At 35.7% G+C, this 16,964-nt stretch overlaps 1 protein-coding gene across 22 annotated transcripts in view; it reads right to left on the bottom strand.

Moving 5' to 3' along the window:
- Positions 1-9,579: 9,579 nt before the first annotated feature.
- The window catches only part of ATF2 (activating transcription factor 2), a 73,264-nt gene continuing 65,879 nt past the window's right edge, over positions 9,580-16,964 (bottom strand). For 11 of the 22 annotated variants that reach the window (XM_070241261.1, XM_070241257.1, XM_070241244.1 and 8 more), the window contains 3 exons: positions 16,636-16,741; positions 11,939-12,120; positions 9,580-11,061 (listed from right to left, as the gene is read on the bottom strand). In XM_070241261.1, coding sequence (XP_070097362.1) covers positions 10,996-11,061; positions 11,939-12,120; positions 16,636-16,741 — 354 coding nt within the window. In that variant the 3' untranslated portion in view covers positions 9,580-10,995. Of the gene's footprint in view, positions 11,062-11,557; positions 12,121-16,635; positions 16,742-16,964 lie in introns of those variants that run through there. The other 11 variants (XM_070241258.1, XM_070241260.1, XM_070241254.1 and 8 more) reach the window with 2 other exon arrangements.

Raw genomic sequence — 16,964 nt, forward strand, 5'->3', positions numbered from 1 at the left:
AGTTACAGGTCCTTCTAGTTGTGGGATGTGGGATGCCGCCTCAACGTGGCCTGACGAGCGGTGCCATGTCCGCGCCCAGGAGCCGAACCAGCGAAACCCTGGGCAGCCGCAGTGGAGCACGGGGACTAAACCACTTGGCCAAGGAGCCAGCCCCCCAGGAGGGAAGTTTCTATTGTAGTTATCCTGTCCTTGATTTGCAATGGTATAGGGGGAGCGTTAGGGTTCTGAGGAAGATAACATGTCTGTCAGTTCACGTGCTGCTAGGGGCCACAGAGCCGCACGCAGATCTGATAGAGACGTCTGTGCTTCAGTCTCCCCTCTCAGCACTGGCCTTGGAACTGGATGCAGTACCTTGTTGGAAATTTGGGTTTTCTTCCTTTGGGAGGTGAGACATGTTCAGTGTGGGGAGAAGAGTGTGCTTAATATTTAGCAGCCAAAGAGCTGGACTGTTGCAGAGATGACAACCTTCCATCGAAAATTGTGCTCCATCTCCTCAGTGTAGGGATATTGCTGGAAAGATGCACAGTCGGTTCCCCCGCTGGTGAGTGGAGTTTTACTGGGACCACACTGGCCTGGGCCTGGCCTCACAAGGGGAGCCCAGGAGCAGCCTCTCCCTCGCAGCCTGGACGGCTCTCCTGGCTGCCTGTAAGTCTGATAGACAAGTCAGGTGAGCTCCAAAGGACGTTTGACTTCAAATCCAACTCTCTGCTGTGGGGCGTCATCTTTGTGTCACTCTTCTTGCTTTATAGCTCAGCTACGTATTAAAATATTTCAAATATATAGCATTTTTATGTCTCTGGAGGAGGTAGGGTTGCTGTCCACATTAGCTCTACCTGCCATCTTGAAATTTTCCAAGCAACAGCAAACTTCCAAAAAAAAGAATTCCACAATTGCAAAAACTAAATGTTGAATTAAATCATTGGGAAAGCAGAAGCATTAGTTTTATTTTTTTTCTTTTAAAATATATTTATTTCCTCTTATCCTATGCGTCTTTTTATGTGATTGTAATTAGAACATAAATCATGATGTTAATGTTGTGTAATATTCATTGGGTTCCCATGCAATGTTTTTGTAGTGAATTTCTTAGTGGCTTCTGCTTGTTATTCATCAAGTAGAACATAACTATAATCTACTAATTTACAGTCAGAGCTGAATTTAAGAGCTTAAAACTTTTTTTTGATTCCCAACTATGGCTTTCCTTCTAAATAAAATTTTCCTAATAGACTTTCTGTTTAGGAAGATATAATATTTGTTTTTCCAAATTTTAGAAAGAAGTTCTGCTCTATTTTGAGATGAGTTGTTTCAACTGGATTCATTTTGCTTTGTCTTAAAGGAGTACGATGCAGTACTGAATCCATATCTCTTCTCTGTCCAAAGGAGTATTTATATTGCGCTCAAACGTAGAAATAGAACCTCAGAAGCATAGTGAATATAAGAAAAACCGGTCAGCAATAGCATTTTAGGGGATAAAATCACTGGGCACCTGTTTCAAATACCAGTCTACTGAATCTCATCTTCGTGTAAAGATTTGTGTATATTTAAGATTACAAATAGCCTCAAAAAGTAACATACTGGCATCTGGTCATGATGTTTTAAAAAGCAGGTTGTTATGAGAAAAACTGGCAATGAGCTACTAAAAAAAAAATTTAGTGTAATTTTAGTCAAATTATTTGGTTTTTATCTAGAATTGCTGAATATTTACACTTTTAAATTTTATTTTAAATTATGAAACATTTGCATGTAGAGATAATTAGACATGCGAAGTGACATTGCTGAGTGGGAGGATGTGTATGGCTTCAGCTTTATAACGTCTTGCAAAGCTGCTCTTCAAAGTCATTGCACCAATTTGTGCGTCCACCAACAGTGTATGGGAGTTCCGATTTCCCACAGCCTCCCCCAATACTTGGTCACATCTGATTTATTTTTCCAATTTGATGAGAAATTTTTATCTCATTTTGTTTTCATTTACATTTCCCTGGATAATATTGGGGTTGAATATTTTTAAACATACTGTGTTTGTTGGTTGTTTGGGTTTCCTTTTCTGTTTGTCTTTCCTTGTCCTTGTCTATTTTTTTGGTTGTAATATTTGTCTTTTCATGTTAATTTATAGTTTATAGGAGTTCTTTAAAAAGGATATTGTTTATACCTCTTCTTTTTAGTGGTTGCCCTAGGATTTACAATATTCATCTTTGCCTATTCACAGCCTCTCTTTAAATATCACATTACTTCACATACAGTCTAAGAGCCTTACAGCAGCTTTATCCCGATTTCTCCCTCTATCTGTTGTGCTATTGTGATCACATACATTATTTTTGCACATGCTATAAACCTACATTGCTATTATTTTTGTTTTAGACAGTCAATGATCTTTTAGAGCAATTAGACATAAGAAAAAACAGCTTTTATATTTATGTTCATTTTAACCATTTCTGGAAAATTTTGTTTTTGTCAATCCAAGTGTCTGTCTGTTACTATATTTCTTCTTCCTGAAGAACTTCCTTTGACATTCCCTGCGGTGAAACTCTGCTGGTATTAAATTCTTTGAGTATTTGCTTGTCTAAAAAAGTCTTTATTTTTTCCTTCAACTTTGAAAGATATTTTCATTGGGTATAGAAATCTGGGTTCATCACTTTCCCCCCCAAGGACTTGAAAGGATTCACTGAGGAAGCTTTCTCAGTTTTGGCCAGGAAGTCAGCTGTAATTCTGATCATTTTCCCCTGCACATAATCTTTTGGCTGATTGTCTTCAAGAGTTATATTTAATTTTCAATAATTTGCATATGTGTGTCTGAGTGTGATTTTTTTTGTGTGTGTTTATCTGCTTGGGTTTCTCTAAGCTTCTTTGGTTTATGGTTTGATGGTCACTATTTTTAGAAAATACTTGGTTGTTATTTCTTCAAATAATGCTTCTGTCAAGTTCTCAATGTGGTATTGTCCCACAGCTCTTAGATGCTCGGTTCTATTTTTTTTCTCACCCATTTTTCACTTTGTGTGCCCACCTTGTACAATGCTCTCCCCTTGCGTGTGAGCGGGACCTGTGAATACGCTGGGTTGTCACTCCTGTGGTTCCGTTACTGATATGGGAGAAGGGATTTTGCACATGTACTTATGGTTTCCAATCGGTCGACGTGGAATTTCTCAAAACTGAGGTGATTCCGAGTAAGCCTGGCCTACTCAGATGAGCCCTTTAATGAGGTCAGACAGATTCAAAGTAAGATTCTCCCACTGGCCTTACGGGAGCAAGTCGCCATATTGTGGAGCGGAGCGCGGGTAGGGAATGGGGGTGGCCTCCGGGATGTAAGAACAGCCTCCAGTTGATCGCCAGGAAGAAAGCAGTGACCTCAGTCCTGTGACTGTAAGAAACTGAATGCTGTCAACAACCAGTGAGCCTGGAAGAGGATCCAGAGCCTCAAATGAGGTTGCGGGCCCAGCCAACACCCTGATTTCAGCTGTGAGACTCCAGGCAGAGGAGCCAGCTATGCCACGCCCAGACTTCTGACCGACAGAAACCGTGAGATGATAAATAGGTGGTGTTGTAGGCCGAGAAGTTTGTGGTAACTTGTTATACAAATTGAAAACTAATGCACACATCTTTTACCCAGTGATTTTTTTTATTGAGGTATAATTGACATATGACGTTATACTAGTTTCAGATGTATAACATAATGATTTGATGTTTGTATGTATTGTGAAATGATCCCCACGATAAGTGTGGTTAACATCTGTCACTATATATAGTTATTAAAAAATTATTTTGGTGATGAGAACTTTTAAGATTTATTCTCTCTGCAGCTTCCAAATATGCACTACAGTATTAACTATGGTCTCTGTGCTGTACATTACTTCCGCGTGACTTATTTGTTTCATAACTGGGCTGGAAGTTTGTACCTTTTGACCCCTTTCGCTCATTTCACACAACACCCCCCTGCCCACCTCTGGCAGCCACCAATCTGTTCTCTGTATCTATGAGCTCAGTTTTTAAATTTTTTGTTTTTGTGCATTAAATCTGTACATTGCTTTGGGTAGTATAGACATTTTAACAATATTAATTCTTTCAATCCATGAGCACAGAATATCTTTCCATTTATTTTTATCTTCTTCAATTTCTTTCACCAATGTCTTGTAGTTTTCAGCGTGTGTCTTTTGCCTCCTTAGTTGATTCCTAGGTATTTTATTCTTTTTGATGCAACTGTAAATAGGATTGTTTTCTTAATTCCTCTTTCTGATAGTTTGTTATTAGTATATAGAAATGCAACAGATTTCTGTATATTGATTTTAGATCCTGCAGCTTTCCTGAATGTGCTAATTAGTTCCAACAGTTTTTTGGTCGAGTCTTTAGGGTTTTCTGTGTTTAATGTCATGTCATCTGCAAATAGCGGCAGTTTCACTTCTTCCTTTCCAATTTGGATGCCTTTTATCTTTTTCTTGCCTAATTGCTCTGACTAGGACTTCCAATACTATGTTGAATACAAGTGGCAAAAGTGGGCATCCTTGTTTTGTTCCTGATCTTAGAGGAAAAACGTTCAGCCTTCAACTTTTCACTGCTGAGTAGGATGCCAGCCGTGGGCTGGCCATATACCGCCTTTATTAGGTTGAAGTATGTTCCCTCTATACTGCTTCGTTGAGAGTTTTTATCATAAATGGATGTTGAATTTTGCCAAATTCTTTTTCTGCATCTATTGAGATGACCATATGATTTTACTCTTCATTTTGTTAATGTGGTGTATCACATTGATTTGCAGATGTTGAACCATCCTTGAATCCTGGAATAAATCCCTCTTGATCAGGATGTACGATCCTTTTAGTGTATTGTTAAATTTGGTTTGCTAATGTTTCATTGAGGATTTTTGCATCTATGTTCATCAGGGATATGGACTGTAATTTTCTTTTCTTGTGGTGACTTTGTCTGATTTTGATATCAGGGTAATGCTGGCCTCATAAAATGAGTTTGGAAGAGTTCTCTCCTCTTCTGTTTTTTTGAAGAGTTTGAGAAAGATTGTATTAATTCTCATTGAATGTTTGGTAGAATTCACCAGTGGAGCTGTCTGGTCCTGGACTTTTGTTTGTCGGAAGGCTTTTGATTACTGATTCAATCTCCTTACTGGTAATTGGACTCTTCAGATTTTCTATTCATGAGTCAGTCTTGGTAGGTTGTATGTTTCTAGGAATTTATCCATTTATTCTAGGTTGTCAAATTTGTTGGTGTATAACTGTTCATAGTAGTCTCTTATGATCCTTTGTATTTCTGTGGTATCAGTTGTAGTGTCTCCTCTTTCATTTTTGTTTTATTTGAGTCCTGTCTCTTTTTTCTTGAGTCTAGCTAAAGGTTTATCAATTTTTTTTTAATCTTTTTTTTAATCAAAGAACCAGCTCTTAGTTTCATTGGTCTTTTTAATTGTCTTTTTAGTCTCTATTTTGCTTATTTCAATTCTGATCTTTGTTATTTCCTTCCTTCTACTAACTTTGGGCTTTGTTCTTATTTTAGTTCCTTGAGGTGTGAAGTTAGGTTATTTGAGATTTTTCTTGTTTCTTGACGTAGACATTTATAGCTATGAAATTCCCTCTTAGAACTGCTTTTGCTGCATCCCTTAAATTTTAATATGTTGTATTTCCGTTTTCATTTGTCTCAAGGTATTTTTTTATTCTTTGATCTATTGATTGTTCACTAACATGTTGTTTAACCTCCACATATTTGTGAATTTTGGATAAGTTGGACATTTTCTAAAACGTTATCTTTTTTTTTTTTTTTTTGGCACCTGAGCTAACATCTGTTACCAACCTTTTTTTTTGATTCTTCTCCCCAAAGCCCCCTGGTACATAGTTGTATATTCTAGTTGTAGGTTCTTCTGGCTCTGCTATGTGGGAGGCCGTCTCAGCATGGCTTGATGAGCAGTGCTAGGTCTGTGCCCAGGATCTGAACCAGAGAAACCCTGGGCTGCCAAAGTGGAATGTGTGAACTTCACCACTCGACCCCAGGGCTGGCCCCAAAGTTAACTACTTTTGAAGTGCTTATACAGCTTCTACAATAAATAGGACACATTAATGAAAATGACACTGGAAGCATATCTTAGATATTTTCAAAATTGTTATCTCATGTTACCTTGTCACAAATATAGTCTAGTCCATAAAAAAAGAGCTGCAGGCACTTTTATTTGGTCTTCAATACCATGAAAAAGATCTGAAGAACTTTGCTGGCAATATGTTAACTTAGGCTATTGATGTGGCTGATTAGGATACAGCAGGTTGCCTCCTGGTGCTGGAAGTCACCTCAGAAACCATTAGCTGAGCTGAATAAATTAAGATGTAATGGAAGCATTTTCCTAAAAATTTAGCAATTGGGGAAAGCCAATTACTCTGTTGAATAATTTATTAAACACCCAGGTTAATCAATGCTAAGATAGTTTTATTACCTAACTCATGTTTTCATTGAGGTTAATTAGAACCTATGACAATAAAGTTTAACAAGCACACCTCCCCAAAATGGACAGAGGAACGTAAATTACACAGAGATAAATTATTGGTAGACAAAATAAATCAAAACAAAATAGATAATACAGTATTAATGGATAATGTGAAAGGGTTTACTTTTGAAGATAATAGTATTGACAAATTTTCTCATTTCCTCAGAAACATCACAAAATGCATGTGTTCCCAATTATGAGAATCTCATAATAGACAACTCTTATCAACTTAAATCCTGCTAAGTAAACCCCATTAAATAATTTTAGCCTAATTTTGTGTCTGGCTATGGAAAACAGCATCTCAATTTGACATGCTTTAAAAAAATTATTAAAGCAAAAATAATTTTAAAAGGTGCTCTTTTGGGAGAACATTCTCTTTTGTTTACTTTCACAGAAAGCAAAACCTACTGTAAAATTAAGTAAATAAAGTAAATCAACCTTTATTTGACATAATTGACATGGTTAAAAACAAGATTTAGAGTCAGGAATACTTGCCCAATTAATTGAGGCAATGCATGACAAAACTATGGCAACTGTTTTGTTAAAATAATTCTAGTTCCAGGGCTGCCCTGGTGGCATAGTGGTTAAGTTTGCATGCTCTGCTTCGGCAGCTTAGGGTTTGTGGGTTGTAGGGATCCCGGGCACAGACTTACACACCACTCATCAAGCCACACTGTGGCAGGGTCCCACATACAAAATAGAGGAAGATCGGCACACATGTTAGCTCAGGGACAATCTTCCTCAAGCTAAAAGAGGGAGATTGGCAACAGATGCTCGCTCAGGGCCACTCTCCCTCACCAAAAAAAGAAACGAAAAGGAAAGAAAAAATTCTAGCTCAAGGAATGAGGTCTTAAATACAAAATCTAAAGAAAATAAAGCAGCAAGGGAAAGCATTGTGACTGTGACAAAGATATACTAATGACATCCTCTTTTCAGAAGGCTACTGGAAAAATTTGCATGTACATTCGAGGAAAAAAGATGCAACTCATTGGTCTATTACTGAATAACAGAAAACTTCTAGTTTGACTGCTGTGATATATTTGATAATTTGACAAATAACATTTGATTTGGTGCTTTGGACTGTTATGATAGAAATATAACACACGTATTTTCTCTTTTATTATAGGTTCCAATGTCACGCGGCCTTTAAAACTAATCGCTTAATTTTGAAAACATTTTCACTGATCTCATTTTTAAACCTATGGCAATATATGTAATTGGCAACTCACCACTTACTTAAGTGGTAGGACTATTTATTTCTCCAGAAAGGTCTTCATTTTACATTTTGTGAGGTGTTTTTCCCCACATAGGATGCCAGCTCTCTAGGATCTCTAGGCTCTGTGCCTCAATGAAAGCCAGAGTCTCAATCTCTAGTTACAGAGAGTCTGGAAAGACCTGCACTTTTATTTTTTAAACCATGTGAGAGAATTACAGGAAAAACTTATTTGTATTTGTTAAAAATTTAAAGAAATGGTTTTTCATAACTACATCAGACACAAATAAAATGGCATATCTTTAATTGCCTCAAAAGTAACTATTATCCTGTGGTCAAGATAATCTAGAAAAGTCAGATTAAAATTATTTTTCTTCTACATGTCTTTATTTTGGAACTAATGGCTTTGATAACCGTGTTTTCTAGGTATTTTGTGTGTGTGTGTCTGTGCGTATTTATATAAGATGAGGGCACAGGAGGAAAAGGATTCTCCTGTAATTATATTCTCACAAATAAATTCTTCGTGTCAAGCATTAAACTCTATAATCTGAGATGTAGAATTAACAAAACCACATTTAATAATAAGTACACACCAGAGACAAGTGATTATCTTTCTTCTCAAGTAAGTCAAAGCAAACATGGGTTTGATCTTTTAATCTATCATTCATTCATTGAATTTTGTTACAGACATACATCAGCTTGTCTTCATGAAATCTTTAATCTAATATCATGTAATCTACATTAAGCACATTTGCTAGAATGTGTACCTTAAAATAAAAATAGCCATGTGATTCTTTGCATCTCTTTAGATTGGTTCAATCTGAGAGAGAAGACTGGAATGTCACTCCACATGCTCTCCAGCAAAACTGGTATCTCTGTTTCTTTACTTAGCATTCACCACTTCTAAAATAATACACCATGTGTTTATTTATTGTACTCATTGTTCCCCAACACCTTCTCCCCACTCTCTTTAGAGTGTAAGCTGCGCAAGGGCAAGGATTTTTGTGTTTTGGCTGTTAGTATATTCCAAGTGTCTAGAACCGTGACTGACACCACTAGCACTCATTCACCAAATAGAACAGTGTGGTAGATGAGGTCAGAGATGTTAGCGGATGGGGACTGGGGAACAGATCATCTTGTAGGCCACTGTCAGGACTCTGGCTCTGAGTGCAGTGAGGAGCCACTCCAGGATTTGGTGTAGAAGGGTGCTGTAACCTGATTTATGTTTGAAAAGCATCACTCTAGCTGCTGTTAGAGATGGGCTGTAGAGGGCAAGGTAGAAGCAAGGAGGCAGTTATGAGACAAACATAGGGAAGCGGGTGAGGAACGATGAGGGCATAGTTCAGGGTGATAGCAGTGTCAACGGTGAGAAGTGGTTGAATTCTGGATTATTGTGAAGGTAAAGCAAACAGCATTTCCTGATGGGCCGGATGTGGGCTCTGAGAAAAGAGAGGATTCAAGGATGACAACAAAGTTGTTCTGGCTTAAGCAACTGGAAGAATGGAGTTGTCATCACTTGACTTACGAAGGACTGTGGGAGGAGTATGGTTGAGGGTAGGGCGGGGGGGGATTAAGAATTCAGTGTTGGGTATGTTATGTTTCAGGGGTTTTGTTAGGCAGTCACCAAGCCATGCCAAATGCTGGTGGATCTGTGTGTGGCTGAAGTTGAGGGAGTATTCTGGGCTGGGGACATAAGGTTCATTGCATATGAGTGGGGCTTAAGGTGAATGCAGAGAAGAGGAACAAGGCCCGAGCACCCTGGGGTTAAAAGGTCTCTGAGAAGGAATAAATTTTTAGAGAAAGAGAATATCAGGTTCTTCTCAGATGATAAATGCCCTGACGGAAAAAACCGTATCAGGTGATGTTACATAATGAAAGATAGGTAAGAACAAGCAAATTATGAACATAATTTAAAGATAGAATTTATTCTCTGATGGTTTACTCATGCAAACTGCACATAAAAGAAAATAGTACAGTTTGTGTAACATTGCAAATATAAGGACTCAAAATGCTAGGTACAGAAGTAGTGTGACATTCTGAAAGTCAAAATGGAATTTGTGTTTATACAACTAATAATGATTTTTATTTGCTGAGTACAGACTGATTTACAATGAAAGTTTTGCTAACCTTGGTAAGCTCATTAACCGTTTACATGACTTCTTACATCTATGTAGTTTTATTTTACAGTTGCAAGAATTCCTGTTACCAAAGAACTTTAACTTGCATAAATAATAAAATGAAAGAAAAATGCACTGAAGGACTTAGCAGAGTCAAAAATTGAGGCTTTTCCTAACCCATCCAAACTACAATAAAAAATAGTCTTCTTGCAGAATTCGTATTTTGTGCCTTTGAGATCAACTCCTTAGCATAACTATGGCAAAATCATGATTAGAAATTGATTACTTTAAAATTATAAAATCAGTTAAAAAAATTTTAGAATAGAATTATCAACTAAAAATGCTTTCATTTTTAATAAGCCAAACAATAAAATTCCTATTATTTTCATACTTAAAAGTCCTGAAATGTCATTTGTATAATTTGAATGTTTCCCAGGTTGGAACTTAGGCAGGTGGGATATATCCTTGAATTATCAAGGATATTCCATATAGGTTTTTAAATGTCAGTCTCATTAGGAGATGGCACTGAGACTTTAGCAAATAGTGTAGTATGGATGCAGAACAAACTACACAACTTATTATAAATGTGTTACAGATATTTACATAATGGAATCCTGCTTGAATGCCAGAAGTTGCTACTGGGTAGGACTCATAACTATTTTACAAAGTTTCCTTACACACATCTACTACTTTATTTTTAACAATTTAGTCTATTTTAAAATATTGTACTGTATTTTGAACATAATTGCTGAATAAAAATAGATAATGGCACATTAGAAAACTCAGTATCCCACAGATGATTGGATAATGAGAAAAGTGTACCTACAATCATCTCATCAGAAACAAACTACATCATGGAATGTTAGTTCTCCAAGCCTGCACAGTAATGACATTTTAAATTGCAATCATCTATTGGCCAGCATCACACTGAAGGCATCTTAAACATTCAAGCAAAGATTGCTGGCATAAACTATTGAAAGACACACACACACACACACACACACATACATTCTCTCTCATTCATTCTTGCTTCCCACATTATAATTACATTGTTCTAAAGATAGATACTGATTTTTTTCCCACGAGAAACGTTATCAAAATTTGCTACTAAAAGATGACAGTGCTTTCACAAGAATAAGTACAAGTTAGCTTGCAAGTACAAGACAATGGGGGTAAACAGTCTTAAATTTTCTAAGTAGTAATTTTTAGGCTTTTCTGGCAACCATACCATACTTGATTATGCATAAACTTCTCAGTTTGTAACCTGAAATCTGCAAAAAAACAAAAAACAACCTAATTTCAAAAAATTATTAGATATCTGATAACCCTGTATCATACATTATATAATTTCGTATTAGCCTCAAAACATAGGATTTAAAATACTGAATTTAAGACTTGAAAAATAGTCATTTTTGAAATGATAAAGGATTTCAAAATTCATGTCTACTTAAAATCTTAAGAGAAAATGCACTAGTAATGATCTTGATTTCGTTTAAGAGTGTGCATAAAAGCACTGTATGTCATTTACCATGTTTCACTCACATAAAAAGTGTTCTCTAATGTTCTTCCTTTTGCATTATGTGCAAAATAAAACGCAAAAAGATTAAAAGCAAATTTCTATCTTTCTCTGGCTAGTGCTTTATGACCTTGTTAACATTACAAAGTCAACAGGGACTACGCAAAACTTTGGTTTAAACGATATAACAATACTACCATCACAGTTGAGGGTTAAGAGGTGGTCAAAAGAAATGGAAGTGGGAAAAGAGATTCAGTAACACCCCCATTTATTAAAACACCACCAAATTAAAAGTGAAATAAACCACAATGAATTATAATACAATTTACACATTGAGCACAGAAAAATTATAACAATCTAACAATATTTATAAAAAAAAGCAAAATCAGTCTTTTTCCAGAGACTAAAAACTGTTGTTCAGTCTGATCATCAACTGCTGCTACACCAACTTTAGAGCCAAATTTAATTTCAAGTAAAAAAAAAAAATTTACAACCACAGATTTCGCATAAATGGAAACTGGTCTTTCCTTGATTTCCCTTTGAAGTCACTAATGAGTATCTAAGACTGCTGCACCGCAGGGTTTTAATCAGCTTCCGGAGGGCTGCGACTGGGAGGGAGGGGCCATAACAACCTGCGGGAGCGCCGGCTCTGTACTCTGGTCCGCCATCTGGGTGAGGACTGACGTGGCCACAGCTTCTGCCTTGGAGGTTGAACTGACGCCATTGGATGTGCTGACAGAACTATGCTGTATCGCTTCAGCGTGGGGACTACTCGGCACTGACAGGTCTTCTGAACTGTCATCTTTATCAGCAGCTGAGCGGAAAAAAGAAAAATTACTCAGTTTCTTAAAATATCTGTAAGAATGTATCAGTAGGTTGAAGTCAATATAGAGAGTAAAAAGAGGGCATTTTACAAAATCAGTTATTTAGATAAATGAGTATGACTGGAACTGAGGAACTGAGAGGTGGCTCTAAGTCCTGAAGTAGGCAATTTTACCCTCAACAGCTCCAACGAAGGCACAACCATGCACATGGAAACATCAGCGTGCTCAGTGCCTCACAAAATATGGCTGAAGAAATATTTGCTAAATAGTGTTAAGAAAGAAAATGGGTAGGAATTTGGGAGATAGCTTCTTATAAATACAACAAAACACTTATCAAACAACCCATTTAACAAAACCAGTCTCTTTGCCTACATGCCATTCTTATTAAAAGATAAAAAAATGTGTAAGCACATGCATAAACAAAATGAATTCTTACATACAAATTATATCTTCAAATTATTCCCTCTGCATTTTCCAGAACTATATTCTGGCTGACTTTCCCTCCACTGCAGCAATGGATGATTACAACACCTGATTCTAATGATGTACACACAGGAGAGTAAGCAATATTTAGACTCTAAATGCCACCAGCTGTTATAGTTGCATGAATTAATTGGGATTCAAATAAAAATCCATATAAAACTGTACACACTGCAATTGAAAAGATATTCAGGAAAGGGCATTCTAAATATTTATGAAAATAAATCTACCAATTTTTAGGCGTGAACAATGAATCTTCTGCATCTTAACAGAATAGAATCCAGTAATTTCATTTAGTGAACAATCTGACATTCACAACACACACACAGTTATAGTGTTCGTAAGATACGAGACACAATGGCATGAACACCTGTGAACCCAGCCCCCAACTTGAGAAGACTGCCAATGACACTGATGCCTCCTGGAAGCTCCTCTCCTCACCAAAGCTAATCACCATTCTGATATTTCTTTAACCATTCTCTGGTTTTTTTCTTTGAAGTTTTACCAAATAGATATGTATCCCTAAACAATATCATTTAGCTTATTTTTTAACATTCTAAAAACAGTACCATACTGGATGTATTCTTTTGCGCCTTCCTTTTTTCACTTGGCATTAAAATAATTTTTACTTAGTGTTTAGAAGTGACAATAAGCAGGCTTTCTATCAAATCTGAGAATGCATACTGGCCTGCTTACTGATGGCTAAGTGCCCACTCTGAGAGTCAATTATTAAAACTGTGGACTCCATGAAGCAGGACTTATCCTATGATTTGAATTGTAGAAGATGAAGGGGGAGGACCCTGGCAAACACGACTTTAGCTCAAATAAAATTCCTCATTTTGAGGGTTTTCTGAAATATAGTAGTTCTTACAGAATTTTGACACATTTGCCTCAAATGCATGCATGTTTTAAAATATATTAATGAGATAGAATTCCATCTTCTCTATCAATCTGCTACAAATGCAAAACCACACCCCTGGATAAAAATTTGACCTCAAGATATAACAAAAAAAACCCCTCAATCAGTAATCCTTTTAAAATTATATAAAGCAAAAAGAATACTTTTCTGATCAAGCAATACTGAATGTTATAAAATATTTACAATTCAGTTAAATATCCAATACAACAGTTATATGTTCAAAGAAAACACTGGCAATGAGAGATTAACTGGAAAAAATACTAAAAAGCAGTCTTTATTTCACCACTGTTCTTCAAGAGGACAACAAACTGACCTTTCTCTCAATGTGAAGTTCTATAGCTACACCAGCTTTCAAAAATAAAAAGGCTGATCTGTGATGAGTAGTATAAGGAAATGTAAATATATAGTTGAGGCAATGAAACACTAAATTTGTAGGGGACAAATCTTTAGGCTGTACAAAGAATCAGGTACTCATAAATTATGTAACTAGAAATTTCACATATAAAATACTTTTATAATGTGATATATCCACACCTACGTCCACTTCTAGAAGGTGAGGGGAGAAAAATTACTAGTATAATCACAAGCACTAGAAAGAAAGAAGAGATCTTACGGCACTCAAAGAGCCCTTTTCAGCCCTACTTAAGCTGAAAGAAACCAGCTGTTTGACAATTCCCTCTCTCTGAAGTTCCCTACCTATGTTTATACATATTTTCATTAATGAAAATATAAAGCTCTCAATTACATTTAGAGCCCAAGAAGCTTTCATTCTCACTTATGATTATAGAAATGACTATAATAATATAGTTTTAATTACGCCCAGCAATCTAGAGAATATGAATTAATGGCAACAAAATCACTCTTGTGCTTTATTCTTCATGGAGCCCAAACATTAAAAAAGTGTTTGCATTTTCATTCATATTTTATACGATTTGACTGTTAAGGTGACTATTTGTCATGGTTTTCCTATGACTCAGGGGATTCCTAGGATGAAAGACTTTCAGTGTTAAAATTAGGGTTTCAGTGAAACCCTAAGATGGTGTGACTTTATACTGTCACCTTTACCAGCAAGATTTTGTAATAACCTTTAATTTCTACTAAACCTTAGTTTCCTTTCACAAATGTTTTGAAAGAGTCAACCAGTATTATAGCTTACTACTATTAGCAATTGCTGTGTGCTGTAACATGATGAATAGTGTTAGGTATCTGTGAATTTCCCCATGTTTTCTCCAAGGTTTAAATATTCACTTAGTCAATCTCTATATTTATCTTTCCTGTTAAACAACAAAGAAGTCAGTATTTTTCCAAAGACTTCAAATTTGGAAATAGAAATTACTTGAAAATTTCTACAAAATCCAATTATCTCCCAAAAGTCCAATTAATTCCCAAAAGAGAATTAATTTTATGCTAGTCAGTCAATTTGATTATCTAGATGACTAGACAGGAAAAAAGGTAGGAATAGTTCCAAACCCCCAAAATGTCTAATTCATTTCTTGCAGTCTCACAATCTAGTATAATATATATATACACTAAACACTTATTAACCTAGATTTTCAGTTTATTTAAACCCATACATCTATGCACTTAAAAAATATACATTATTGCTTAAAATGAAAAATTGGCTTGCATTTGCTGAGCATACACTGCCTCGATAATAGAAATAAAATTGTTGGAATTATCCAATGATTATACAAGATTAAAAAATTGCAGATAATTTTTAATTAAATGCAACTTAAGAGTTAATATTCCTTCTAATTTTATAGACTCAACTGTATGTTTCCTTTTGAAGCTATCAAAATTCAAGAGAGCTCTCTTGTTAAGAAAATCATGTATGCATAATGCTAGACTCAGTAGCTTCTATAGGAAATTACGTTGTTAAGTCAGATGGGAGCCATAATGGCCTCATCCCTGCAGCAATCATTGTTAATACGAACCCCAAACATATTTCTATACGGTTCCAATTTACTCCACAATGTGTTTCACCATCTTGTCAAAATGACTAGATATCAAAGGACTGAGATTTATTTGCTCAAAACTGACAAAAATCAATGTTCTAAATATATATGGCAATAGAGAGTTGCTAAATCTACTGAATCTTTTAAATTAAAAAATATTGCCCATTCTGATGAAACTGCTTACAATGGCTACAAGTAAAGATGGTGGCCATTAAGTTTTATTGTGAGCACCTGAGGAACTGTTTGCATCCAATAGAAAACGTTTCTTTCTTTTGAATTACTGACACTGGCAAATTAAAATGAAGTGGATACATATGGTTGAAACAATCTTCACATTTACAAATATCCTGAAATATCACTAAATCATAAAAATGAAAGCTGTGGGTTATATATTATGAATGTTGCCTAATGCATTCCCAGCTCTGTTATTTGTTACAAATTTGTGTACGATGGACAAAATTGGCCATTTATTCAAGAGTAACAGCTGCTTCCAACATTGTGCATCTTATCAAAAAAGAAGGACATTACAAGAAGGAAAAAGCACAATTAACCTCTAAAATGCTGAAAAGAGAAGAATCTCATTTTGGGGGGAAACCATTTAAAGGAAACTTACAAGCAGATAATTTAAATACTCTTCTATTTTAGCATTTTTATGACTAACTAGAAGACTCAATATAAAGGTTTACAACAATAAAAAAAATTGCACAATGCTGATATCTAAGAAAAAATAATAGGATCTGATCCTTAAACAGACACTATATATTATTAAGTGAAGACACTTGATTTAAAAAAACTCATTACCGATTGGAGGCTAGAAAAGAAGCAGTGTGTCACCTGTCAATTTAAGATAAAGTGTAATTCTGGGAAGATAAACAAAATATCATCAGTACTTACAGTATATTTTAAATTATTAACTAACCCATTTTTTTGATTTATAGTAATCCCTAGAAAAAAGCTAGAAATAGGAAAATTCAAAAACTCTCTAGATTCTAAGAAGCATACCCCCTATTCCACAGTAACCTTGCAGAAGTTCTGATATTTAATATTAAATATTAGAACTGCAGTCTCTGTTTCTTTAATGGTAGCTTGGATCATTCGGGCAGTATTTCACTGCTGTAGCCTGAGGCTATAGGTAATGGAACATTACTCACTATGATAGCCAGATTTCTTCTGCATGGCGGTTACAGGGCAATCTTTATGAGCCAGAAGAAGCTGTTTCAGCTGTGCCACTTCATTTCTCAGCAGGGTGACTTCACTCTGGAGAAGAAACAACTTATGTACCTTACCAGCTTCACACTAAACGTTTCTTACTGTTTAAAACAAGCGAAGATTAAGATATGAAAATCAAACATCTATAACAGAATATGAGGGAATAAACAAAATATGCTGCTTAAATATGTTTAAGCCATACACAATAGTTTTTATATTTTAGCATTTGTTAAAAAACTGCAACTTTTATAAAAATTTAAGAGATAACACC

This window comes from Equus caballus, chromosome 18 (genome assembly GCF_041296265.1).
Source record: "Equus caballus isolate H_3958 breed thoroughbred chromosome 18, TB-T2T, whole genome shotgun sequence".
Classification (NCBI taxonomy): domain Eukaryota; kingdom Metazoa; phylum Chordata; class Mammalia; order Perissodactyla; family Equidae; genus Equus; species Equus caballus.